At 39.1% G+C, this 27,871-nt stretch overlaps 2 protein-coding genes across 5 annotated transcripts; both read right to left on the bottom strand.

The window, feature by feature from the left end:
• Positions 1 to 521: 521 nt before the first annotated feature.
• LOC141563991 (tissue alpha-L-fucosidase-like) lies at positions 522 to 27,319 on the bottom strand. 4 transcript variants are annotated; one of them, XR_012488553.1, is made up of 9 exons: positions 26,932 to 27,319; positions 23,730 to 23,864; positions 20,774 to 20,911; positions 20,044 to 20,149; positions 18,639 to 18,839; positions 17,524 to 17,714; positions 15,563 to 15,662; positions 2,704 to 2,824; positions 522 to 593 (listed from the first exon to the last, which is right to left on the bottom strand). XR_012488553.1 is itself a non-coding variant. In XM_074305860.1 (8 exons), the coding sequence occupies exons 1-7, from the start codon at positions 27,276 to 27,278 to the stop codon at positions 2,743 to 2,745; spliced, it is 1,200 nt and encodes a 399-aa protein (XP_074161961.1). In that variant the 5' UTR covers positions 27,279 to 27,319; the 3' UTR covers positions 522 to 593; positions 2,704 to 2,742. The 4 variants fall into 4 exon arrangements, 3 of the variants coding, with proteins under 3 accessions (XP_074161961.1, XP_074161960.1, XP_074161962.1); XM_074305860.1 differs by lacking the exon at positions 15,563 to 15,662; XM_074305859.1 differs by lacking the exons at positions 522 to 593; positions 2,704 to 2,824 and adding an exon at positions 13,502 to 14,753.
• Positions 3,811 to 6,020, bottom strand: LOC141563990 (adenylosuccinate synthetase isozyme 2-like). The gene is given in 2 exon segments (XM_074305858.1): positions 3,811 to 5,120; positions 5,123 to 6,020. Coding segments are annotated over 2 exon segments (1,368 nt in total). The 5' UTR covers positions 5,964 to 6,020; the 3' UTR covers positions 3,811 to 4,593.
• Positions 27,320 to 27,871: the final 552 nt, after the last annotated feature.

The following is a 27,871-nucleotide window of genomic DNA, read 5'->3' as shown; positions in this document are numbered from 1 at the left end:
ATGTTCATGTTTGCACTACCTAGGGGGAGTTGTGGCAGGGAAATGATGAGACCCTTACCCATTGAACCTTGGGACCACTTCAACAACCCTGGGATTCCCACCATTGTCACCTAGGAAGATATTTTTAAAAGAATGAACAAGACATGACCATTATGTATAATCAGCTCTAAGACTGAATCAGAGTGGGGAGGTATATTAAATATTATCTTGTCCATTCTCCTCATCAGATAGAGAAGGAGATTGAGCCTCAGAGAAGAGAATTTATCTGTCCTAGGCTACATTGTAAGTTCATGGCTGATTCTAGAATTAAAATCATCTGCACTTAAGACTGTGCTATCTAAAGAAATAATATCTGGAATTGATGTAGTACTTTATATGTTATTTCATTTGATCCTCAGAACAATCCTTGTTCTGCAGAGGATTCTTGGATTTGGCTAATTCTCCAAGGTGGAAGAACTCTTTCTATAAACCAGGATGGAATAAGATTCCTTACTCTTATCTTTTCTGTTGGCCCAGGACAGGCCAGCTCTAGCACTCCATCCTGTGGCCATGAGTTGAAGAAAGCATACACAGCAGATTCCTTTGTGATATACCTACAGAATGAAATACCCATGAAACACTATCCCATCAGAGTACGTTCCCATGAATGAGTCCATTATTTGGATTCAGTTCCTGTCATGCACCTAGAACTTGGGAAATCCCTTGGAATTTAGGAGCCGGTAATATTCTCTTTCTGCTTCCCCCCTCCCCCCCAAACATGGCCCTTTCTTTTCAATCAATTTATCTGGCATCTCACCAGGTGAATATAAGGTGGAACTTAGCAAGTATTTCCTGTTACTTGATGGCCAGAACATCTTGGGATTCTATGAAGAAAGCTGGAAAGGGACCTTAGAGGCTTTGGCAGATGAAAAAAGAGAAGTTGTCAATTGGGATTTGTCAAAGGTCACCTCTGTCATAAGTTTCAGGTGGGAGTTCAACCCAGAGCCAGCACTCCATCCCCTGTTCCACAGTGATGAATAGGGGCACTATTTCACCAAATAACCCACTTCTCTGAGGGGGAAATCCCTAGAAGCATGACATAAGATCCATTTGAAAAGACATTTGTAGATTAAAAACAATAAATGGGTGTGAGCTGGAAGGGGAAAGAGTTGGAGTCAGATGGGAGTTCAAGCCCAGTTCTGTCATTGCTTGGATATCCTTTAGTCCTCTGAGTCTCAGTTTCTTCATTTGAAAATAGGGATGATTTTTTTTTTTTTAAACTACTCATCCATCCTGCAAAAGGACAGAGGATCTAAAGTATGGCATAAATGTTAAAGATCATTATCCTCTATCCAACTCTACTCCCACTTCTTCTTTCATGGGCTCTAATTTAAACACCTTTCTCCTTTTGGGAAAAGAACAGTTGAACGAAGAGTTCTGAAACAAGGGCAGAAAGCAAGGGTGTTGCTTTCTCATCCAGTGGCCTCAGGTAGGAAATGAAGAGAGACTGCTCATCCTGAGTTTCCATGGCAGCTTTTCGAGAGAGCTGAAAATGGCTCTGTAGAGACCATTAAGGGTTTACAAGTTCCCTGTGAGGCAAAGGCTTGATGATGCTTTCCAGTGGCCTAATGTGACTTGGAAGCTATGAATGTCACAGGACTTTAAGACTGAGGACCCAGGTGATTGTTTAATTCAGCCCTTTTCCTCTTTCTTCTTCCTTCTCTTTCTTTGATTCCTTCCCTTCTTCCTAGAAAAGTCTTTTTTTATAGAATCAGTGGGAAAACTGAGCTTCAAAAACCCAGATCTCTTGGCTTCCAATCTAATGTATTCTCCTCCAAATCATCCTGCCTTTGAGCCATTTCCATGGTCATTTTTAAGGCTAGAGCCCCTAGTTAGGGCTGTCACACACTTAGAACAAATTCTATCAAGGTTTGCATGGACAAATGGAAGGGTAACATGCTAGACGAGTCTTTACAATGTGGAGCAGCAATGGGGTCTAGGGGACCTAGCCACGGACCAGTAGGCAAGAGACCTAGGGTCCAGAGCTGGCTCAAATATTTATGAAGCACCATGTAATCTCAAGCAAGGAATTTCACTGTTTGCGTCTTACTGCCCTCGACTGGAACACTGGGACTAGACTATTCTCCTTGCCTCCCAGAGGTGAAACCATGTAGAAGGGCAGTATGGAGTAATGGTCAGAGGGCTCCTTTGGAGTCATGAAGACCTGGGTTTAAGTCCTACCCCTGGACAGACTGGCAATGTGAACCTGCTAAGCAGCTTCATCTCTGAGGATCCTCAGACAATCTCTAAGTAGATGTGCTCTGCTTTGGGAAGTAAACTCATCCCTGGGAGATCCCTACTCCAAGGGAGTGACATACTTGGCAAGAAAAAAAGAGGGGGCCTTTAAAAGCACAGAATGCTCCTCTCTGAACCCATTCCCAGGGCAGTATTATCTGGCTCATTCTAGCCCTTCACTCCATAGAAATTATTGGTCCTTTGGAGGCATAGGAAGACCTTGCCTTTGCCCTTTAATAAGGCTGCACTAAGATCTCAGAGGAATAATTGTCCCCTAATACGGTAATTTTCAAGCAATAAAAAGCTGCTTGTACCTTTCATTTTTCTAGCACTTTAAGCTTATAAAGGCCTATGAGAGAGAAACAGTAAAATAAATGCAATAACCCAATTTTGCAGAAGATGAAAACTGAAGGTTAAAAAAGTTCTTACCTGTTCACAAGATCACGAAGCTCTGGCAAGACCTTGGTCTCAACAAAATTCTGGGTTGTTAAGCAGATAGAAGGGATGAATCCATTCCAAGAGTGAGTGGTAGGATCCATAATAAATATTCCTTAAAAAGATGAAGCAGTAAAGAGAATCATCTACATGGAATATTTTTAAAGACTTTAAAAACATCAATAGCATGACATTATATTATATAATGTAGGACTAACAAATAGGGAATTAAAATCCAGTATAAATCTCAGTTTCCTTGCAGTGCAGAAATAAGAATTTTATTGAGTTTCACAGAAGCAACAGTTATTTATTATAGGATTTGTTTCATGGGTTTTCTTGAATTATAAAGAAGTGGCTTAAAGGAACTCACCAAAGAAACACAAGAGTTAAAAACAAAATGAAGTGATGACATATGGTGTCTCAGAGATAATTAATGAACAAACTATGTGCTCTACTGCTATCCTATTCAAGGTCAAGTGGAAGGCCCCATAGCACATGACTGGTTATTCTGTGGCAAAGATTAATTGCAGAGAATATGCTGAGATCTGCATCATTGGAGGGATTCCATTAGAAAATAGTTAGTAGTATTATGTGTCCCATAAATATGTGACCCTGCACTCTAGAGTGTATAGTAAAGTTTGACAGCAAGTATACCAAGTCACAAATGTTTTTCCAATCTGTTCCATCATTTATCCTACCTTCCTAAAGGCTGTAACTTCTATTCTCATCCTAGTCTTTCCTTTCTTTCCAGCTAATTGTCTTACTGTAGTGCTTTCCAGGCTTTAAGAAAATATTTCTATTCCTTTCTATTTACAATACAATATACAATATACAATAGATAAGATGGGGTCTCCATGATATAGACAGACTTCTCTCTACATAGAGCTTGCCCTCCATGAAATTAAATTATTATTATTATTATTATTATTATTATTATTATTTTTTTTTTTTTGCTGAGGTAATTGGGGTTAAGTGATTTGCCCAGGATCACACAGCTAGGAAGTATTAAGTGTCTGATATAAGATTTGAACTTGGGTCCTCCTGACTTCAGGCCTGGTGCTCTCTCCACTTCCCCACCTGCCTGTCCCCTCCCTCAATTAGTTTATTTATTTATTTATTTATTTTTTTTTTTCAGACTAGTTCTTTAATTATCATAAATGAACTTTTTACAATAAGCAAACTTTCGAGGGTAACTCTTATCTGTTGACCAATTAAATGTTCAAAGTATTAAATAATTCACAGAAATCAAGTTCTCCATGCTGTCTATACAAATTAAAGAACCTGTGCATGCCCCCAAAATTCAATCTGGCAATAGTCTCTGAACAAAAGAAACAGCTCACAATTTAAAAAGAATTTACAGCATTACAAAAGTGACCTGAACCTTCTTTCTTTAATCATTTACTCTAACAGCAAAGATTACAATAACAGAATTTGAATGATCAGAATGTAAAAGTATTTGTGCAAAACTGCATTAATTGTTCTTACCATCTAAGATTTGTGAATAACACCAATGACAGCACAGGGACAATGATGAAAATTAAATACATTTGAAGGAGCTCTCTACATTAGATTTTTTAAAAATGCGGACTATATTATGACTAAACATTAAAAGAAAATGTGGCACCATGAGCAGCAGGAGCAAAAACAATCTGGCAGTTATGCCAGCTAAAGAAAGCTGACAATGGAATATGCCAAAGTTTCTTTCCAAAGCAGCCATTGATCCTAAAATCTGAAAACAACTGTAGGACTTTTCTCCATTCAGTGTCCATATCCTTGGCTTTGCAGATTTAAAATAAAATGTTTGAGAATAAGCAGTCTTTCTTTTTTTTTTTTTCTCTTCCTTTTAGGAGGGAGGAGTGTGCTTCTTCACTGTATCAGCAGTCCTTAAAAGAGCTGAATCATTGATTCTCTGGATTTTCCTACACCAATCCATTTAACTGGAATTTGAAGCTCATCTTGAATAAATTGAACATAATTCTGTGCATTGACAGGGAGATCTTTAAATGTCCTTGCATTTGATATGTCTGTATTCCATCCTGGGAGAGTTTTATATTGTACTTCAACTTTATTTAAGACTTCCTGGTTTGCTGGAAAATGAGGTATAATTTCACCATCTAATTTGTAGGCAACTCCAACTTTTATTTCTGTAAACACGTCCAAAATATCCAATTTGGTAAGAGCCAATGCAGTAAATCCATTAATCATATGAGCATATTTGAGCAAAACAAGATCCAACCAGCCACACCTTCTTTTTCTTCCAGTGGTCACACCAAATTCTCTACCTCGGGTCTGTAATAACTCCCCAATTTCGTTGTTCTGTTCTGTTGGAAAGGCTCCAATTCCAACTCTAGTTGTATATGCTTTAACAACTCCATATACCTCACCCACGTTCTGAGGAGGCATACCCAAACTGTGCAAACACCTCCAACAGTACAATTTGAAGAAGTCACAAAAGGATAAGTACCAAAATCAATATCAAGCAGAGCTGCATTTGCACCTTCTACCAAAATTTTCTTTGGAGGGCCATGAAGAGCCTCATAGAGAAAATAAACTCCATCTCTTACCATTGGCTTAATTCTTTCCATATAGCCCTTGAGTTTTTGTAATTCATCTTCAATATCAATTTCCAAAGTGGGATATATAGATTTATACTGATTAGCTAAAACTTTGAACCTCTCAGAGAAGCCATCAAAGTCCGAAACAAGATCACACATCCTGAGTCCACTTCGAGAAGCTTTAGAGGAATAAACTGGGCCAATTCCCTTTTTTGTAGTACCCAAATTCTTTCCAGCTTGCTCCTGTCTCTGTTGTTCTTGAATGCCATCTGCTGCTTGATGGAAGTCAAATACAATATGAGCTCTGTCAGAAATTATAAGCCTTTTTTCCCAACCTTCAAGACCTTTTCCCTTTTGCACATTTTTCTCTGCTTCTTCAAATAATCCTGGTAGATGAATTACCACACCATTTCCAATGAACGCAGTGACATTTGGATTGATGATCCCACTTGGTAGGAGATGAAAATCATATTCCACAGAATCCACAACAACTGTATGGCCAGCATTGTTTCCTCCCTGGCAGCGGCAAACGATGTCGGCGTCCTGCGCCAGCAGATCCACCACCTTCCCTTTGCCCTCGTCGCCCCACTGCGCGCCCAACACCACCGTCACTCGGTTCCCTCCCGGCCGAGCCGACGGGCTGCCGCACTCTCCGTTGGGCACCGAGGCCACGGCGGGACCGGTCTCGCCGAGCGACATGGTTGTCGCAGAGGGGCACGCAGGGAAGGCGACACTGGGGGAAGGAAATCGGCTCTCCCCCTCAATTAGTTTAAAAAGCTCAGTGTTTGGATTTCAAGGTATCCATAAGGTCAAACCCATTTTCATAATAATACTAAGATATTTAATTTGTAATATAGTCTCTCTCTCTCTCTCTCTCTCTCTCTCTCTCTCTCTCTCTCTCTCTCTCTCTCTCTCTCTCTGTCTCTCTCTCTCTCTTCTCTCTCTCTCTCTCTCTCTCTCTCTCTCTCTCTCTCTCTCTCTCTCTCTCTCTTTCTCTCTCTCTCTCTCTCTCTCTCTCTCTCTTTGTCTCTTTCTATGATTCTCTGACTCTTTTCCTGTCTTTCTCTCTCTCTCTTTATATATATATATTTCACTTAAAAACTTCTTGTGGAGGTCCTCAAAATTTTTTAAGAGTATAAAGGAATTCTAAAATTAAAAATTTGAGAACCACTGATATATTAGACCTAGATTCAAGTTGGGAATTACCCAAACTCAGAAGAAAAAAGACTTCAGTTTTTGAATTCCCATATCTCACTCTCAACTCAAAAATCTAATCTTTCTTTAGTTCCAGAGAAAGGAGGGAGGAGTGAAGTGTCCTGAGCTGGGTGAGTACATTGAGGCAAACCTCTCAGACCTGTGGAGGAGGAAGGAATTTGTGACCAAAATAAAAATAGAGATCATTATTGATCTCAAGATAGATAATTTTGATTATATTAAGTTAAACATTTTTTGTATAAAAAAAACTAATGCAAACAAGATTAGAAGGGAAGCAATAGACTAGGAAAACATTTTTATATTCAAAAGTTCTGATAAAGGCTTCATTTCAAAAATATATAAAGAATTGACTCAAGTTTAAAAGAATTCAAATCATTCTCCAATTGATAAATGATCAAAGGATATTAACAGACAATTTTTAGATGAAGAAATTGAAACTATTTCTAGTCAAATGAAAAGATGCTCCAAGTCATTATTAATCAAAGAAATGCAAATTAAGACAACTTTGAGATACCACTATACCTTTCAGATTAGCTAAGATGACAGGAAAAGATAATGAAGAATGTTGGGGGAATGTGGGAAAACTGGGACACTGATACGTTGTTGGTGGAACTGTGAATGGATCCAACCATTCTGGAGAACAATTTGGAATTATGCTCAAAAATTTATCAAAATGTGCATACCCTTTGACCCAGCAGTGTTTCTACTGGGCTTATATCCCAAAGAGATCTTAAAGGAGGGAAAGGGACCTGTATGTGCAAAAATGTTTATGGCAGCCCTTTTTGTAATGGCAAGAAATTGGAAACTGAGTGGATGTCCATCAATTGGAGAATGATTGGGTAAATTATAATATAGGAATGCTATGGAATATTATTGCTCTGTAAGAAACAACCAGCAGGATGATTTCGGAGAAGTCTGGAGAGACTTACATGAACTGATGCTGAGTGAAATGAGCAAAACCAGGAAATCATTATATACAGCAACAAGAAGACTATACAATGATCAATTCTGATGGATGTGGCCCTCTTCAACAAAGAGATGATTCAAACCAGTTCTAATTGTTCAGTGATGAAAAGAGCCATCTACATCCCGAGAGAGGAACATGGGAACTGAGTGTGGACCATAACATAACATTCTCCCTTTTTCTGTTTGCTTGCATTTTGTTTTCTTTCTCAGTTTTTTTCCCTTCTTGATCCGATTTTTCTTGTGCAGCAAGATAACTATGTATACATATATTGGATTTAACATATATTTTAACATATTTAACATATATTGGACTATTGCCATCTAGGGGAGAGGGTGAGGGAAAGGAGAGGAAAATTTGGAACAAAAAGTTTTGCAAGGGACGATGTTGAAAAATTTCCCATACATATGTTTTGTAAATAAAAAGCTTTAATAAAAATTTAAAAAATTTAAAAATAGAAAAATAATTACATTCTGAACAACAGACCAAAAGAAGAAACCAAAATACATCCTATCCAAAATATTATAAATTTTCAGTTCACTAACTTCTAGATCACAAAATTGATCAGTTTCCCCAGTCACTGAAGTCACTCTACCTGGTCTAGGTAGTGCCGGGCAGCTGTTTTGTGGCTGTCCAAAGTGATTTTACTCAATTTTAGAAGAAGCTGTCTGAATGGCACATTACTTCTCTATAACTGAGAATAGTATAGTACCTACCAGGAATTGAATACCTGTTTGTTGATTCAAGGCAACAATGCAGTTATTAAATGTCTACACGTGCTAATGGCAAAAGCCAGTCCCTAGGAAAATTTCGATTTAATGGGCAGACAATGGGTTACTACATGGCATATAGACACCAGACAATATGTATACTAAAAGGATATATACATATGAACAACTCTAATGGACCTCAGAGATCATCCAGTCAGACCTCTTCATTTTCCAGGAGGCATTACTAAGTGGGGGAGACAGGTAATTAAGTGACTTGTCCAGGTAAGTCCTAACCCATTCATTTTACTGAAAGGAATTGCCTACAGTCTAACCCTCTCTGTGTCATGCATTGAGTTAGTCACAGTGGAAAGCAATACAAAGAAACAATCCAGGAGATTTGCCTTTTAACTCACAGAAAGTCCTCAATGAATGTTTGTTGCTCCTAGGAGATACAAAGCAGTGGATTGAGTTCTGAACTTGAAAATCAGAAAGGCCAAAGTTCAAATCTAGTTATAGACAATTACTAATATTTTGACTTTCGGTAAATCAGTTAATAAACATTTAATAAGCATCTACTATGTGTCTGACACTGTTCTCTATCCACTGCGCCACCTAGCTGCTCCTCAAGACAATTTTTTCTTCTTTTTTCTCCAACGGGAAATAGGAGGATAAAATAGATGTTTCTTTAAAAAAAAAAAAAAAATAAGAGATGAAGATGCCTTCATATGCAAAAGTCATGTTTATAAATATTAAGGGAGTACTATGTGCCAGCTATTGTGCTAAGGACTATGGGTATTGAAAAAAAAAAGCCAAAAAAGGGGGGAGGCTCTTACTTTCAAGGAGCTAATAATTCAACAGGAGAGGCAACATGCAAACAATTACTAAGAATTTGTATAGTTCTTTAAGGTATGCAAAACACTGCTGTAGGGCAACTAGGTTAGTGCTTAGCATCCTCAGCCTAGAATCAGGACGACTCCTTTTACTGAGTTCAAATCTGACCTCAGACACTTATTAGTTGTGTGACCCTAGGCAAGTCACTTTATCCTGTTTGTCTTAGTTTCCTCATCTGCCAATGAGCTGGAGAAGGAAATGGCAAACCACTCCAGTATTTCTGCCAAGAAAATCCCAAATGGGGTTATGAAGAGTCAGAGTGGTTAAAATGACTAAACAACAAAGTCCTTAATATTGTGTCTGGAACATATCAGGCACTTAATAAAAGCTTATTGGTTTGATTTAAGGTGATGGGGCCTTGAACCAGGGCTGTGGCAGTGTATATAGAAAGGAGGGGATCTATTGGAGGGATGCTGTAAATATAGGAATAGTGAGACTTTATAATGGTTTGGTTATGTGAAATGAGTATGATGGGAGGATCAAGGAAGACAGCAAAGTTGTAACTTGTTTGGGGAAATTGTTAATCAAGAAATTGGGAAGAGGGGAAAGTGTGTAGGAGGAGGAAAGATAATGGTTAGTTTAGCATTTGTCACGTAGAGCTAGCAATGTCTCAAGGGTGTGCAGTTTCAGACACCTGATTTGGTGATGTAAATCTGGAGGTCAGCAGAGTGGTTAGGGCCGGATAAATAGTTCTGAGAATCATCTTTATAGAGATCATAATTAAGCTTACAGGAACTGAAAAGATCAAAGAAAGACTAAGTAGGAGAGAAGAGGAACAAGAGCAGCACGGGACAAATATGAAGCAGAGGATATTAAGGTGATTGAGACAATTAAGAGGAGAGCCAGAAAAATGCATCGTCCTGAATATCTAAAAAGGACAGGATTTTCAGGAGAAAAGAGAGACTTCCTTGGGAGAGATCAAGAAGCTCCAGGGATGAGAAAAAGGGCCATTAGATCTGGCAATTAAGAGATCACCGGCAGTTTTGGAGAGAACAGTTTTATTTGACTGATGAAGTCAGAAGCCAGATTGCAAAGGGTTTGAAAAAGAATGAGGGGAAAAGAAGGGATTATAAATCAATGATTGTAAATCACTTTTTCTAGAAGTTATAGCTGTGAAGGTGAAGAGGGCTATAGGACTATATTGAGCAGGGATCAAGTAAAGGGCTTTTACATGGGTGTGCTTGCAGGCTTCAGGGAAATAATCAAGAGATTAAAAGAGAAAAGAGATTTTTAATAAAAAATTTAAGTTAAAAAAAAAGAAATAGAAAGGGAAAAGCATTCAAATGTCAAGTCATGTCCACAAATGCTTAAGTGCTTGTTATGTACACTCTGCTAAGGGTTGGGGATACAAACAAAACAAAATAAACATAAAAAAAAACAATCTATGCTCTCAAGGAACTGACATTTAAATGGAGGAGACAGCATAGAAACAATTATGTACAGACAAAATATAGGAGGATAAAATGGAGATGGTCAGTGAAGGGAGGGAGGCCACTAGCATTGGAGGAGTGTGCAAAGATTGGGGAAGTGAGGACTCCTTGGAAAAAGTACAAGTTGAGGGGAATCCTGAAGGAAGCCAGAGAAGGCAGGATGGAGAGGCAGAATGAAGATCACTCCATGCCTGCGTGACAGCAGTGAAAAGTCATGCAGTTGGGAGATGGAGTATTGTGTGTGAGGAACAAAAAGAAAACTAGTGTTGCTTGACCATAAACTACTTAGAGGAGGGTCAAGTCTAAGAAGATTAGAAAAATGAGCAAGGTGACCATTGGTGAAAGGCTTTAAAAACCAAGCAGATGGTTTTGTATTTTGACCCTGGAGGCAACAGGGAGCCATTGAGTAGAGGAAAGTGGCAGTCAGATCTTTGATTTAGAAAGCTCACAATCATAGTGGAGTGGAGGATGGACTGTGATAATAGGGAGGAGAGGTTTGAGGCGGGGAGACATAGCAATAAATCTATTGCAATAGTGGAGGCATAAGCTCCCTGTTAATTCCAGAATCAAATATAAAATTTCTTGTTTAGGTTTCTTTTTTCTTTCTTTTTTTTTTTTTTAAATAGCTTTTTATTTACCAGATATATGCATGGGTACTTTTACAGCACTGACAATTGCCATGCCTTTTGTTCCAATTTTCCCCCTCCTTTCCCCACCCCCTCCCCCAGATGGCAGGTTGACCAATACATGTTAAATATGTTAAAGTATAAGTTAAATACAATATATTTATACATGTCCATACAGCTGTTTTGTTAAGCCTTGATTTCTAACGCTCTCTATTTCCAAGCTGTAAGTGCTCTCTTGTTTAGGTTTTACAAGCCTTCATAACTTGATTTCTTCTTACATTTCCAGTCTTCTGATATTTTCCTCTTCTATTTCTCTGGGGATCTAATGATATTTCCCTATTTCCTGCGACATATATAAAAGATCACTTTATTTCCCACTTCCAGGCATTTTTACTTTGCCAGTTGTCTAGCTAAAATCTTATATATAATATATATATATATATTTTTATTCATTTTTCCAAATTATCCCCTCCCTCCCTCCACTCCCTCCCCCCATGGCAGGTAATCCCATACATTTTACATGTGTTACAATATAACCTCGATACAATATATGTGTGTAAATCCGATTTTCTTGTTGCACATTAATTATTAGCTTCCGAAGGTATAAGTAACCTGGGTACATAGACAGTAGTGCTAACAAGTTACATTCACTTCCCAGTGTTCCTTCTCTGGGTGTAGTTATTTCTGTCCATCATTGATCAACTGGAAGTGAGTTGGATCTTCTTTATGTTGAAGATTTCCACTTCCATCAGAATCCATCCTCATACACACTGTATGTATCTTGTGGGTTTGTAGTCATTTGCATCTTGTCGCCTACATTAGATTGTGAGCTCTTTAAGAGCAGGGCTGTCTTTCAGTTTTCATATGTCCCCAGTGCTAAGACACTTTCTGGGGTCTTTTGAGGTATAAAGTTACAATGGTTAAGCAGTAATAATGGGTAGCATTTATATATGGTTTTCAGGTTTGCAGAATTCTTTACAAAGATTGTTTTATTTGATCCTTCAAACAATACTGGGATGTTTTTATTATGATGCTCATTTTTATAGATGAGGAAACTGAGGTAGAGCAAAATCAAGTGAGCCCTCTCTGGAAATGAGCTTTCCCTATTGCCACAATTTCTCCTCCTCCTCCTCCTCCTCCTCTTCTTCCTCCTCCTCTTCCTCCTGCTCCTCTTTCTCCTCCTCCTCCTCCTCTTCTTCCTCCTCCTCCTCCTCCTCTTCTTCCTCCTCCTCCTCCTCCTCCTCTTCTTCCTCCTCCTCCTCTTCTTCTTCCTCCTCCTCCTCCTCCTCCTCTTCTTGCTCCTCCTCCTCTCTTCTTCCTCCTCCTCCTCCTCTTCTTCCTCCTCTTTCTCCTCCTCCTCCTCCTCTTCTTCCTCCTTCTCCTCCTCTTCCTCCTCCTCCTCCTCTCCTCCTCCTCCTCCTCCTCCTCCTCCTCTTCTTCCTCCTCCTCCTCCTCCTCTTCTTCCTCCTCCTCCTCCTCCTCTTCTTCCTCCTCCTTCTCCTCCTCCTCCTTTTCCTCCTCCTTCTCCTTCTCCTCCTCCTCCTTTTCCTCCTCCTCCTCCTCCTTCTTTTTCTTCTTTGTGTGTGTATGTGTGTATATAAAATAATTATATACATATATACATTCTAATACCTATGTATTTATCAGTTCTTCTGTGTGCAGATAGTATTTTCTTTCATATATCCTTTATAGTTCATTTGAATATTTATAATAGTCAAAATGACCTAGTCATTCAAAGTTGTTCTTAAAACAATATTTCTAGGGGTAGCCAGGTGGTATAGTGGATAAATCACTGACCCTGGAGTCAGGAGGATCTGAGTTCAAAGAAGGCAGTCAGACACTTACTAGCTGTGTGACTGTGTGCTTAATCTCAATTACTTCCTAATTAAAAACCCACAAAAATATTGTTGTTACTGTATACAATATTTTCTTAGTCCTGCTCACTTCACTTTTCATTTTTTCATACAACTCAATGCATGTTTTTCTAAAGTAAATGAGCTCATTGTTTAGCACCATAGTATTCCATCACAGTCATTGCCCAATTGGTGGGCATGCCCACAATTTCTAGTTCCTTGCCACCACAGAAAGTTGCTATAAATATTTTAGAACATATAAATTCTTTTCATTTTCTCTAATCATCTTTGGAAATAGACCAAATAGAAGTAGGGCTGGATCAAAGTGTACAGCAGTTTAATACTTTGGGCATAATTCTAGATTGCTCTCCAAAATGGTTGACTAGGACCTAATGTTCCTGTCTCCTGACAGGTCATTTTGCATTGTCCAACATTAGAATTCTGACTTTACTATTGAGTTTGGGGGACACACTGAAAATCTCTTGCACAGAGTGATTTCTGAAAAGCCAGACAGGGGCCTGCTGGGCAAAATTAACTACACAACATCCTTTTTAAATGGAAAAAAACTTTTATTTTTTCACAGTTGTCAAAAAATTCACCTATAAAGAACAGGACAAAAACCTGACATTGTATTTGTTCTTTCATTCCACATTTTGAAACAAAAGTTAACAAGTCATGGTGCCAATAATGCTTTCTAGATTGGAATGCAAACAAAAGCAAATCCTCCACCATATGATATCACTAAGTGTCCTTTCTTATCCTTTTCCCAGTCCAAGGCAGCAGGAATCCTAGGTTTCTTTCATGTAGAATTTTCAGCATGGAGAAACAGGAACTAAAGACTGTCCTATTCTAGTTCTCTGCATGAACAAACTTGGTTTTTAATATATTTAATTTATATTTATAGTTTTATATATATAATATATAAATAATTTAAAATAAGGACTGCTTTATAGAGAAGGGCTGCCAGAATGCCACTTTCCTGGACATACTTGCATCCTTCAAAGATGAAACTGTCAATCAACTCCATTCCCACATTGTTTAGAGTTACACTTGGGGTTCTCTGATGTAGTCATCATTGATGTTGGCATAAGTCTAAGAAGCAGGGATGCCATCTTCTTCTTGTCTTCCTGGAGAAGTGCTGCTGTATTCACAAACATTGCCCACTAGCTGGACCCTGTTTGTTCAGTGTTACATTTTACTGGGATCCCCACTTCTTCAGTCTTTGGCTCACCCTAGACAAAGTTTCTTTAACTAGCAGCTGACACCAAATCAACAAACTCAGCATTATTTTGCCAAACCTGTTCCATTTCCTTCCATCTTCTAGTGCCTGACCCTTACTTACATCACAGCTATCACAGTGAAAATATGGAGGAGTAGGGGAAAAAGAAAAAAAGGAGACTTTCATCCTAACCAATTTCCACCTGGGTAAGATCAGGGATACACTGAGATCTCCCTCCTGAAAGATTGTTCTTTTGCTGAGGAAGGCTTATAAATGACAGGCACCCACTGAAGTCAAACAGGGTGCACTGTCCTTTGATTAAGATGGATCAGAAAATTTTTCTTTGGAATAAGGATGGAGTCAATTATTATAGTGTTCTGTCCTAGGAGCAAAAATCAAAATGACAGAGTTACAGGTGTTTTATCCTTGGATACAGCGCCTCAGTGCACATCTTGTAATTTGAGGGTCCAGATTTTCATATTTGCAATATTTGGGGAGAATTCAGGCAGAGCAATGATGAGACCCTTACCCATTGAGCTTTCTGACCACTTCAACAACTTTGGGACTCCCAACATTGTCACCTAGGAAGAAAGAAGAAAAGAATAAAAAAGATCTGACCATTTTATATATAACTAGCTCTAAAACTCTGAGCCAACGTGTATGGAAGGATATTAAACTACATGCTCCATTGTCTTCACACAGGCAAAAGGACTGAGCCTCAGAGAGGGCTACAGAGAATTAGTGATATATATTATGAAGGGCAAAAGACTTATTGTCTGAAGACTTGGTTTTGGCTCCAATTATTTTCTAGCCTGGTGTTTTTAGCCCTTTGAGGAGGATTCATCTTGATCTTAAAATTGTTCACATTGCCATGACTTTGTAATATCTCTTTACTGTCTGGGCAGGATGAAAGCTTTTTAAAAAAAAAAAATAACATTTTCTATTTAGTTATTTGTTGTGTAGATGTTATCTTTCCCTAAAGAAAATAAATTCCTTGAAAATAGGAACTTTCTTTTTTAAAATAAATGTTTATATTCTGTTTTTATATTGCTTTTCTCCTGCTCCTCACTCCCACTCCAGTTCCTTCCCTCCCAGAGAGCCATTGTTAATATTTTTTAAAAGGAAAAAAGGAGAAAAACATCAAATCCATCAAATTTGAGCTCTGCAAATGAGTGGGGTAAGGTGATTTCTCATGTGGAAGAAGAAAAACATTGTGAACAATGCCTAAAAAAAATCACAGAGGAACATCATCTATGTAGTAATCTTCTCAGATTGTGGGCAGGAACATGAATGTGATGTCTCTGCTTTTAGAGGATTTTTGGACCTGGCTAATGTTTTCACAGTGAGAGGGAACTTTCTATCATAACAGGCAACATGGAAGATTGCTTACCTTTGTGCTTTCTGTTGGGATAGGGGAGTTCAGCTGTACCACTCTATTTTGTGGCCAAGAGGTGAAGAATGCATACACAGCAGATTTCTTTGTGGTGTACCTGTAGAAAACAGCCACCACAGACTTATTCAAGTGGGCAGCCTTCACCTTTAAAGTAACCTATGAGAATCTATTTCCATTGATTAGTCTTATATCTAGATGAATATCTAGAACTTGGGAAATCCTTTTGAATTTAATAGCTGGTAGCATTCTCTTTATGATTTTCCTTCCATCTTAATCAATTTATTCAGCAATTCATCAAATGAATATAAGGTAGACTATCTCTCTCTTTTTAAAAAATTTATAGCTTTTTATTCATGAGATATGTGCATGGGTAATTTTTCAGCATTAACAATTGCAAAATCTTCTGTTCCAACTTTTCCCCTCCTTCCCCCCATCCTTCCCCCAGATGGCAGGTAGACCCATATTATTTTAAATATGTTAAAGTATATGTTGAATGCAATATATGTATACATATCCATACAGTTATTTTGCTGCACAAGAAAAATCGGATTTAGAAGGAAAACAAAAATGCAAGTGGACAAAAACAGAAGGAGTGGAAATGCTATGTTGTGGACCACACTCATTTCCCACAGTTCTTTCTCTGGGTGTAGCTGGTTCTCTTCATTATTAAACAATTGGAACTGATTTGGTTCATCTCATTGTTGAAGAGAAGCTACTAGACTATTTTTTAAAATAGTTTTTATTTACCAGATATATGCATGGGTAATTTTACAGCATTGCCAATTGCCAAACCTTTTGTTCTAATTTTTCCCCTCCTCCCCCCTCCCCAGATGGCAGGTTGACCAATATGTGTTAAATATTAGACTATCTTTTAATAGATAGAGTATCTTGGGATCCTAGAGAGTGCTGGAAATGGACTTCAGAGGCATTTTACATAAGAGAAAAAGGAAACCCAGGTAGGATCTCAACCTAAGTGGTCCTCTGCTCCCAAGCCAGTACTCTGTCCCCTGCTGAGTAAGGTGCTATTTCACCAATCAGAACCATTTAAGGATGGGTTGGGATGGGGAAAGAACCTGCCAAAAGCATGACAGAAGACCTATGTGGACCCAAAGCATCTGTAGATTAATAATAATAATAAAGTAATAAAAAGGTAGCCTTGAGAAAAGTCATTTTACTTCTGAGTCTGCCATTTCCTCATTTGAAAAAAAAAAAAGAGAGAGCTAAGAATGGTTCTATAGAAGGCTCAAAGGTTCACAATTTCCCTTTGTGACAAGCACTTGTTGATGTTTTGTGATTACTTAGGGTGCTTGCAAGTTATGAAGACCATGGCAGTTTTAGATTACAGAACACAGAGATTGTTTTTATAGAGTTAATGGCAAAGCTGAACCACAAAAACCCAGATCTCTTGACTTCCAGTCCAATGTCTTCCCCCCCCCCCCCATAGCATCTTTTCTGGAGCCTCTTTTTGCCTATCATCTTTACAGTTATAACTTCTAGCTCAAGGCTATCACTACCTAGAAAAATTTTTATTAAGGTTTGCATTAGAGAAGTAACTGTACCTGGAGTTCATGTACCCCAAATGTAGTTCATAAAGAGTGTGTAAATTTGGATAGGAAAAAAAATCATGTTCATTATAACATACTTGGTTTTCTCTGAAATCTGTGGTATTGTACGTTTCACATTTAAAATCATTTTTCTTAGAAGGGATTCAGAGATTTCACTGCACTGCCAAATATATCTATAGTACAAAAAGGCCAAGAAGTCTTGAATTAGAGCAAGATGATAGGATTTGCTTAATTCTTAATGGACAGAAGGATTCAACCTGAGGAGAATCAGGAAGCTTCTGAAAATTTCAGGGGAACTCAGGGAGACTATCGGTTATAGGGTAAATAGTAAGCAACATCTGGATCCAGAGATCCTCACCTAGTGACTCCCAAATGCAAAGGAAGGCTGCTTACCATGCAGTGGTGGTGTTTTTCTCCATTTGCACTCTCCATGGGTTAGAAGCATAGATCCCTTCTCCATTGATGCTCAACCAGCTCCCTACAGAACGGAGTCTTTCTTCAAAAATAGGGGGAATGATACCATCTCTCGTTGGCCCAACATTGATCAGATAATTGCCACCAAAGGACACAACTTCAATTAATTCCTGGAAAGAAGAAAGAAACAATAAAGAAACAGTGAAGTGCCTCACTAATTAATAGTGATACTGGGAACACTGCTCAGAAACTCATAAATGTTCACCCACAACAACCAAACAGCCACGGACACATTCTCTGTTTCTTAGGTCTTTCAGATGGTGGAGATGAGATTCGTAGACAAAAGGTCCTTTCACATCCGGGCTAGAAGGATTTTTGGAACATATACCTTCTAAGCTGGAAGAGACCAAGTAAACCCATTAAATATTTTTCAGACTCTTACTATATACCAAGTACTGTGATAGGTACTGGCAATACAAGAAGGAAAAAGAATAGAGACAGCTAGGTGGTGCACTGGCTAGAGCACAAGGCTCTGAAATCAGGATAGAGCACAGGTTCTAAACTTGGGAGGATCTGAATTCACATCCGGCCTCAAGATACTTACTAGTTGTGTGACTCTAGGCAAGTCACTTAATTGCATCCAGAAAAAAAAAAAAGGGAAAAAAAAGAATGATACCAATTCATAGAGTCATTACAATGGGGAAGATAAAGATATTGATTCATCATGAATCAAAAATGAATCAATTCAATATGCAGAAATACAGAGAAGTTTGGAAGGAAGAACAGAGGGTCAGAAAAGCCTCCATGGAGAAGACGGTGTCAGAATCCAGAAGAAGACTCTTAGAGTTCTGAGAATTCAGAATGTCAGAGTTGGGAAGACTCTTGGAACAAAGAACGTCGGAACAGGGAAAACCCTTAGAACTCATAATACAGGGTGAGCTAGTCCAATCTCCTAATTGCACAGATGAAAAAGCACCCTCAAGGAAGAGATCATGTAGCTAAGGCCCAAACCCTTGTCTCCTGACTCCTACTGTCTTCTCCCTATTCCTCCTTCTCTCCACCCCTGTTCAGAAGACCAAAGTCAAAGATCTTACCGAAATGATTTCCAAATCAGTCATGACATCTCTGCTCTCCATTGTTCGGCGATATCCCCAGGCTTTCTTATCAAGGGTGGTGCACATCTCCCATTTGCCTTTTGGAAGAGTAGCTGGCTTATACTTATCCCAACATGTAAGGTAACCCCCATGATTACAGGGACTGCCCTTGCCCCATCGATCATTGACCACGATTTGATTCTAAAAGAAAGGGATAAAGCCACATGGATTCTTTTGCCTATAGTTATAAAAGAAAATTGAGAGGGGCAGCTAGGGGGCGCAGTGGAGAGAGCACCAGTCCTGAAGTCAGGAGGACCCGAGTTCAAATCTGATCTCAGACACTTAACACTTCCTAGCTGTGTGACCCTGGGCAAGTCACTTAACCCCCATTGCCTCAGCCAAAAAAAGAAAATTGACCAGGTTTTCTTGGCTGGCTTTGCAATTCAGAAATGTATTCTGTTAAGTAAAGATAAATGGTCCTCACATGACAAGGATGCACAGCCCTATATCATCCTTGCTATGTTCCTGTTCCTGTACTCTAGCTAGCTTATCCTTGCTCTTCTTAAGCTGTGGGGGCCAGAATTGAACGTGTTCCTCCAGATGAGGTCAGAAGACCAAAGAGAAGGATTATTACTTCTCTATTCTTGGAAACTCAGCCCTTCTTCATGTAACTCAAGATCCCATTATCTTTTTCTTCTCTCACCTCACATTGCTGACTCATGTGGAATTTATAGTTCGCTGAATCTGCAGGCTGGTTTCAGAACAATTGTTTATTCTTCCCTTTCCCCATCTTACATTGGTGAAGATGACATTTTGTCCCCAAGTGAAGACTTGAAATTCAGCCCTCTTAATTCCATTTTGTTAGATTTAGCCCAGGGCATCCAGTGCATTAGCTATCTTTATAGCTTTCTCTTAGACCTACTGGAATCCATCCTGTATTCATGGATCATATAGACTATATTGTATTATAGTGTGTGCATGTGATTTAGTTCTCCTACTAAACTGTCTTATCAATACGCATGTGAACAGTAGGCTCTGTATAAAACATCACTGGCTAAAATGAACTTGTATTTACATTACTAATCCTCAGCACATCCGGTGATCCGCTCCAGGTCTAAAGGGCTGCTCGGGCTGTCACCTAAGACTCCATGTTAGGGAGCAATTCTTTTCAACATCACCAAGTACAATGGTACAGGAACTTGATTTCTTACTCTTCCTCCAGTCCCACAAAACATCCCCACAGTAGCATGCTTCATTCTGCATTCCTCCAAGCTTCCTTAGTTCCCCACCCAGAATTCTTTTCTCTCCTGACCAGTCATGGAGGAGAAGGAAGGCTTTGTTTGGTTCCAGGCCCTAGCTCACTCAACCTTCTGCTGTCACAACCAGTCATTAACCAGTCACCCACCTTTACAGGGCTGTCATTGTACAGCCAGGCGAGGAACTCGGTGGAATTCCAGTAAGTGTCAGGGGCTTCCCATTCTCCATCAGACCAGATCAGGTCAGGTTTGTACCTGAAGGACACATGGAAGGGTAACATGCTGGAAGCTGAACACTGACTGGACTATTCTCCTTGCTTCACAAGGCTGAAACCACAGAGGTCAAGGAGCTTGCAGAGGAGCAGTGTAGAGAGAGCTCCTTTGGAGTCAAGAACTTGGGTTCAAGTCCTTCCCCTAGACTAGATTAGCCCTGTTAAACTGCTTCATCTCTGAGGACTCTAAGACACTCTCAAGTAGACGCCTTCTGCTTTGGGAAGCAAGCTCTTCACTGAAAGACCCCTACCCCAAGAAAGTGACATAGTTGACAAGAAAAAAAAGAGAGGGCCTTTGCAACCACAGAATGTACTTTCTGAACCCATTTTCAGAGCAGTGTTATAGAGCTTACTCTAGCCTTTAAACTTCATGGAACTTATTGGTTGCTTGGAGTATAGGAAGACCTTGATCTTACCTCTTGGTAAGAGCTCAGTGGAATGCCTGTCCCCAGAGAGAATATTTTTGAAGCAATAAAAATAAATGCTTGTACCTTCTGTTTCTCTAGCCCCTTAGGGGTACAAAACCCCATGAAATGGGAATAGTAGTATAAATTCAATAACCCGATTTTTATAGAGAATAAAAACTCAAGGTCAGAGAAGTTCTTACCTATTCACAAGATCAACCATTTCTGGTAGGACCTTGGCCTGGACAAAACTCTGGGTGGTAAAGTTGTTTTTCTTGTCAAGCACATACAAGGGATGAAACCATTCCAGGAGTGAGTGGTACAGTCCATAATGGATATGTCTAAAAAATATGAAGCAGTAAAGAGAATCATCTCAAGGAATTTTTTTCCCCTTGAGGCAGTCGGGGTTAAGTGACTTGCCCAGGTCACACAGCCAGGAAGTGTTAAATGTCTGAGACCAGATTTGAACTCAGGTCCTCCTGAATTCAGGGCTGGTGCTCTATCCACTGTGCCACCTAACGGCCCCCTCAAAGAATTTTTAAGAGGCCACTTAAAAAAACAAATAGTAATCACACATAATTTATATATTATGATTTAAGCTTGAGAGACAGCCTGACAAACTGGAAAGTGCTAGTCATAAATATGAGTTGATCATATCTATATCTCTTGTACAAATTAAATATTGAGTAAATTTTTTTATTAAATTGAACATTTTTCTTTGATATGTTTGCTCCACTAAAAAGTATTTTAAAAATGAACTAGAAATTATTTTTAGAACTTACTACCTCAATTTATTCAGAATTGTAACTGAAGCCACTGTGTAAACCAAGGCACCGTTATCTAGAAATAAATGCTGTCTTGTCACTAATTCTTTTCCTTCACTGCCATGGTGGTTTTAGCCTTCTCATCAAAAGTGTTCAGAGACAATGTATTTTCATGTCCTATTTTTCCAGAAGTCCAATCTTCTATCTTCTACCCACTCTAAATACCTTTCTACAGAAAAACACTAATTAGAACATCCCATCAAAATGTCTCTGAACCAATAGCTAATTTCTTGTATAATGTCCCAAAACTTAGTCAAGAAATATTTATTGTGGGACAAAGTATGTATAAAGGAAGGAAGTATATTTCTTATATGGTACATGACAATCTGCTAGTGTGAACTTCATTTTTAAGCCATAACAATTGCCAGACCATCAACAAAAACTTAAAAGGCAACTATATTTTAAAAAACCACTGAGAACTCTCAATATTGTAATAAAATGGTATTTTCATCTAACCATGTTCTTTTGTTTTTCCTGTGAAGAAAGTTCCAAATGATCAATAAGAGCAAAAGAAAATTAAAAAAAAAACACCAACAAATAATAGGACTTTCATATATGCATTATGTAGTGTGAAGCTGACAAATGGAAAATTGGAATTCAAAAGAAATTTCACTTTCTTTGGAGTGCAGAAATATTCATTTTTATTAGTTTCATAAGAGGGATTCAATTTATCAGCAACAAATATTTATTATAGACTTTAAAGACTGCTTTGAATTACAAAGAAGTGGATTAAAATATATCACTAAAGAAATAGAGTAGTTAAAACCAAGATTAGGTTGTGGTGTGTCAAGGGATAATCAATGGACAGACCACATGCTGTCTTGCTATATTCTTAAAGGTCAAAGTGGTCTCCAGCCCCATGGGTAAATACTCTATGGCAAAGGTCAACTCCAGAGGATTTGCTGAAATCTGAATCATTTCTCAGAGGTGAAAGTACCTTAAACTATGGAGATAAATCAATTGGGAACTTTTTTTCCCCCAACTTGTGCAAACACCTCTGCTGCCTTCTTTAGGATTTTAACCTTGCCCCAAATCCCCCTTCCCTACCATCCCACTCTTATTCCAGTTTTTCCTTTCTTCACAACTTATTCTCACCCTTTTTTGCTCTCTAGGCTTCAGAAAAAAATGCTTCTGTTCCTTATTTACAAATGACTTCCAAAAAGATAGCTAAGATGGGGTTAGTTCTACCTTAGAGAATCTTTTGTAAACTGTTCTTACCCTTCATTAGTTTAAATAGCTTAGATATTTGGACTTCTCCATCCCACTCCCTTTTTGGGATATACATAAGGTCAAAACTATTTTCATTAATAACAAGGTGTTAATTTCTAACACAATAACGACTGATACATATATCCCGCATAAAGACTCAGATCTAAGTTGGGAATTTTTCTTTTTTCTTTTTTTTTTTTTTTTTTAATGGTGTTTATCTTTTCCAATGCATGTAAATACTAAGTTGGGGATTTCTTTTTTTTTTTAATTTTTTTATTATACCTTTTTATTTATAAGATATATGCATGGGTAATTTTTCAGCATTGACCCTTGCAAAACTTCTGTTCATAAGTTGGGAATTTCTAATGCTGCAAGAAGTAATTTCTCAAACTCAAAAGGAAACTCCACCAGCCCCACCCTTTGCAACTCAAATCTGAATTTTTCTTTAATTCAGGATCAAAGGTATGAAGAGGTGTTCAGGTTTGAAAGGGTATAGTGGGGCAAAACCTAGAGGTTTAAATGGAGAGTCAAGTGATTGGCAATTGTCCAATCAGAATCACAAAACTGGAAACTCAGAAGGACTCTTCAACACCATCTGTGAAAAGAAGTTCCACCATGATTTAGCCAACAAGTAAGTGGTCATTTAGCCTGTGCTAAAAGACCTCTGAGGAGGGGGTCATCCACTCTGTGGAAGGCAGCCTTCTACCTAAGACTGTATTAGCACTTTTAGCTGTCGTAAGAAACTGATACACAGTGAGCTTACAGTTCACTAAAATCTCAGATCTTTTCTAGAAATATTGTCTCACACCATGTCTCAAACATGATCCCAGGACCAGAGAAACCCCCAGTTCAATGGATTCCTTCCTAAGCTGACACAGATATGATGATTTATTTTGGGCAGTTGCTATTCACCAGACAATTGCCAACTAGAACCTGGTCATACTGAGCTTTGAATAAATTGCTAAATATCAAACTAGCAGAGCCAGGATGGAACAATGTTATTACTATGCAACTGCTTTGCAGATTATTCCTAGTTACTTGGAAAGACAAAGAGCACTAGCTGAGGAAATGTCTAAGTGATTGAATGCCAAGAAAATGGAATTGAATAAACAACAAACATACTTACTTCTTTCGGAGGAAAGGTCTCAATTCACCCACCAGATCCCGGTGGGGCCCTACATCCTTAGAATTCCAGTTCCAAGCTGTATTACTGGGCCAGAGTGTATAGCCTTCATGGTGTTTGCTGGTCAGGACCACATATCTGTGGAAATCAAAACCTTGCTGTCAATGCTTTCTTCCTGTGCTCAAATTTTTCTACATTTACTCAACTGTGTACATACTGCTTCTGTAAAATAAAAGCTCCCTGAGGGCAGGGGGCTGTTGTATTTTTGCCTTTGTATCCCCAGGTTCTGGCACCAATGCCTGGCACTAGGTAGGTGCTTAATAAGTGCTTCTTAAAGTAAATTAAATCCAAACAATTGAAGAGACCACTAGTAAAATAGCTGTTTGTTCTCTGGCCTTAGGAATCTAAAAATATGACTCTTGAGTTGTGTAACATAGTCTTCAACAAATTTGCCAAGAGGTCCAGGACACAAAGAATCTTATTTCTAAAGCTGAGAATAACAACAGCTGACATTTTACATGCATTTTCCCATTAGAACCTCACAATAACCCTGTGAAGTGAGTGCCATCAGATTTTGTTCCACATATCCAAATCAATATTCCTATGTAAATCTCATTTTAGATTTGTATCCTGGTCAAAAGATAAAAAATAAAAAATAAAAAAATAAAAGCCAAAATACACTCTATCCAAAATATTATAGCTTCTATTATATATATATTTTATATTTTAATAATTTTTATTTACCAGATATATGCATGAGTAATTTTACAACATAGACAATTGTCAAACCTTCTGTTTCAATTTTTCTCCTCCCTCCTCACCCCCAGATGGCAGGTTGACTAATACATGTTAAATATGTTAAAGTATAAATTAAATACAAGATATGTATACGTGTCCAAACAGTTATTTTGCTGTACAAAAAGAATCAGACTTTGAAATGGTGTACATTTAGCCTGTGAAAGAAATCCAAAATGCAGGCAAACAAAATTAGAGGGATTGGGAATTCTATGTAGGGGTTCATAGTCGTCTCCCAGAGTTCTTTCGCTGAGTGTAGCTGGTTCAGTTCATTGCTGCTCTATTGGAACTGATTTGGTTCATCTCATAAGAATTGATCATCATATAGTATTGTTGTTGAAATATACAATGATCTCCTGGTTCTGCTCATTTCACTCAGCATCAGTTCATGTAAGTCTCTCCAGGCCTTTCTGAAATCATCCTGCTGATCATTTCTTACAGAACAATAATATTCCATAACATTCATATACCATAATTTATTCAGCCATTCTCCAATTGATGGGCATCCACTCAGTTTCCAGTTTCTGGCCACTATAAGGAGGGCTGCCACAAACCTTCTTTCACTTACAGGTCCCTTTCCCTTCTTTAATCTCTTTGGGATACAAGCCCAGTAGTAGCACTGCTGGGTCAAAGGGTATGCACAGTTTGATAACTTTTTGAGCATAATTCCAAATCATTCTCCAAAATGGCTGGGTGTATTCACAATTCCACCAACAATGTATCAGTGTCCCTGTTTTCCCACATCCCCTCCAACATTCTGCATTATCTTTCCCTGTCATTCTAGCCAATCTGACAGGAGTGTAGTGGTTAAGCTTCTATTATATTAACGTACAAAATTTGTCAGTTTCCCCAGGTGTTCACTGAAGTCACTCAAGCTGGATTAGATAGTCCTAGCAGCTAACTCATTTTTTGGGGGGACCCCAAAGTGATTTTACTATATTTCAGGAGGAACTTTCTGAATTGCACATTTCTTTTGTTTAATAGTATCCATAGGACTGAGAAACTGAGAACAGCCCAGTATCCATTAAGGATAGGTACAAGACAACAAAGCATTTGTTAAGTGTCTACTACATGAGTTGGGGATATAAGGAAGAGAAAACCCAGGCTCTATGGTAAGCTGTTTACCATTTAATCAGGGATGGAGGTGGCTCTCTTCAAGGAGATGATTCAAACCAGTTCCACTTGTTCAGTGATGAAGGGAGCCACCTACACCAAGAGAATGTGGGAACAGAATGTGGGACACAACATAGCATTCTCCCTCTCTCTGTTATTTGCTTGCATTGTGTTTTCTTTCTCAGTTTTTCTTTTTCTTCCTTCTTGATCTGATTTTTCTTGTCCAGCAAGATAACTATATATATATATATATATATATATATATATATATTGGATTTAACATGGATTTTAACATATTTAATATGTATTGGACTACCTGCCAGCTAGGGGAGGAGGTGGGTGGAAGGAAATTTTGGAACAAAAGGTTTTGCAATTGTCAGTGTTGAAAAATTACCCACGCATATATTTTGTAAATAAAAAGCTTTAATAATAATAATTAAAAGACCAATTTAATCAGGGACACAACATTCAAAATACCTACAAACAAAATAGGTGTATAGAGAACCCTAACGGGCCTCAGAGGTCAAGAGGAAACAAGTTCTGGGAGGAAGTTAAATGATTTGGCCAAGGTGACACAGCTGAACTGTTCATTTTACAGACGAAGAAAATGAGGTTTAAAGAGGTCAAACGGATTGCTGACCTAGTAATGTCAGCACTGGTGTGATGGCCCTGGATGCACGGGTATGTATGTCAATGAAACAATTCCTACTCCCAACAATGGGCGAGCTAACTCCTCGTAAGGCCTTTCCCTCTCAATGCTTCTTGCTATCCCGGGATACAAAATAGCGGATAGATTCCTTAACTTAAGAGTCATAAATATGTTAAATTCAAATCTAGTTACGGTTTGATCCCGGCTATAAATCCTGTCAATAAACATTTATTAGGCGCCTACTATGTTCAAGACACTGTTCTAAGCGTTGGGGATTCAAATGGGGAAAGATACTTAGATTCTCTCATTAATAAGAAAAGGATAAAAAATAATGATTAGGGGATAAGAAAAAGATAAAAGCAGAAAATAAAAAAAAAAGATTTCAGACAGCCACATTATATAAATAATGTCGGAGATATCAGGGGTGAAGACTGGATTTAAATAAACACTGATCGGGAGCCCCTCCCTAGATCTTTCAGCTCTCCGGGTGGGAGGAGGAATGGCTTAGCGAAGCAGCCCTAGCAGGTCCTGGGTTCGAATTCGGCCATCCTGGGTTCCGGCTCCTCCCCCGCCTCTCCGCTCCCATCCCTCTCTGGGTCCGCTTCAGCTTCCACCGGTGGGATGGGATTGCTCCCCTGCGGGTCTCACCTGGCTCCCGCCGCCTCGAAGAGCTCCGCCCACTTTTGGGGGTTGTAGAACTTAGCCTCGAACTGGGGTCCGAAGTCGGCGTAGGAGAAGCCGGGAGGGTAGTTCTGGCGCATGAAATTTTCGTATTTGGGGACTTTTTCGCCCTGCCAGAAATACCAGAACCACTCGCTGCCCCAGGCCGGCACCGAGTACACGCCCCAGTGCACGAACACGCCGAACTTGGCCTCGTCGAACCAGGGGGGCAGCGGCCGCGCGTCCAGGCTCTCCCAGTCCGGGGTGTAGCGAGGCGAGGCCGAGGCGGCCAGCAGGAGCAGGGCCAGCGGCCCGAGCCCCACGGCTCCCGCCATAGCCGATCGCACCCCACCACCCCCGAGCTACCCCGGCTATATGCACGGGAAGCCCCGCCCCTGCTCGCGGCCCCGCCTCCTTCCCTAAGATTGTCCGAAATGGAAAAACTCGACTTTTAGCTTGAGCTGGCTGGGCCCGGGAGGCGAGACTGATGGAAGACGCTGGATAAGAATAGTAATGAGAATGCTAATAATGAGACTGTAGCGTAATTGGAGTCAGGGTGATCTGAGTTTCAATCTTTTTTTTCCCCCTTTTTTCCTGAGGCTGGGGTTAAGTGACTTGCCCAGGGTCACACAGCTGGGAAGTGTTACGTGTCTGAGGTAAGATTTGAATTCAGGTCCTCCGACTCAGGGGTGGTGCCATACTGAATTTAAATGATAAACCTGGTGATTTTTCCTTAGAAATCTAAACTAGTGCTATAACCTCGTGGAATGACTTTCTTCTTAAAATTGTTATCTATGAAATGATGATTGGGCAATTTTAAGCCCCAGGCATTTGCTTGCAGTCCTCATTATAAATCCAGTATGTAATCTGAATGCCCCTTTTCTGCATGAGAACCACCCTGTTTGTAGGAGACTTTCAGGAGAATGAA

The sequence above is a fragment of the Sminthopsis crassicaudata genome, chromosome 3 (genome assembly GCF_048593235.1).
Source record: "Sminthopsis crassicaudata isolate SCR6 chromosome 3, ASM4859323v1, whole genome shotgun sequence".
NCBI lineage: Eukaryota > Metazoa > Chordata > Mammalia > Dasyuromorphia > Dasyuridae > Sminthopsis > Sminthopsis crassicaudata.
This window is presented reverse-complemented; position numbering and strand designations above follow the sequence as displayed.

Excerpts from the sequence above, each read along its gene's own strand:
- LOC141563991 (XM_074305859.1), bottom strand. The coding sequence starts at position 27,278 with ATGGCGGGAGCCGTGGGGCTCGGGCCGCTGGCCCTGCTCCTGCTGGCC. Across the intron at positions 18,840-20,043 it reads ACAATGACAGCCCTGTAAAG|AATCAAATCGTGGTCAATGA; the intron begins GTGGGTGACTGG and ends CCTTTCTTTTAG. Across the intron at positions 17,715-18,638 it reads CTGATTTGGAAATCATTTCG|GAATTAATTGAAGTTGTGTC; the intron begins GTAAGATCTTTG and ends TCTTCTTTCCAG.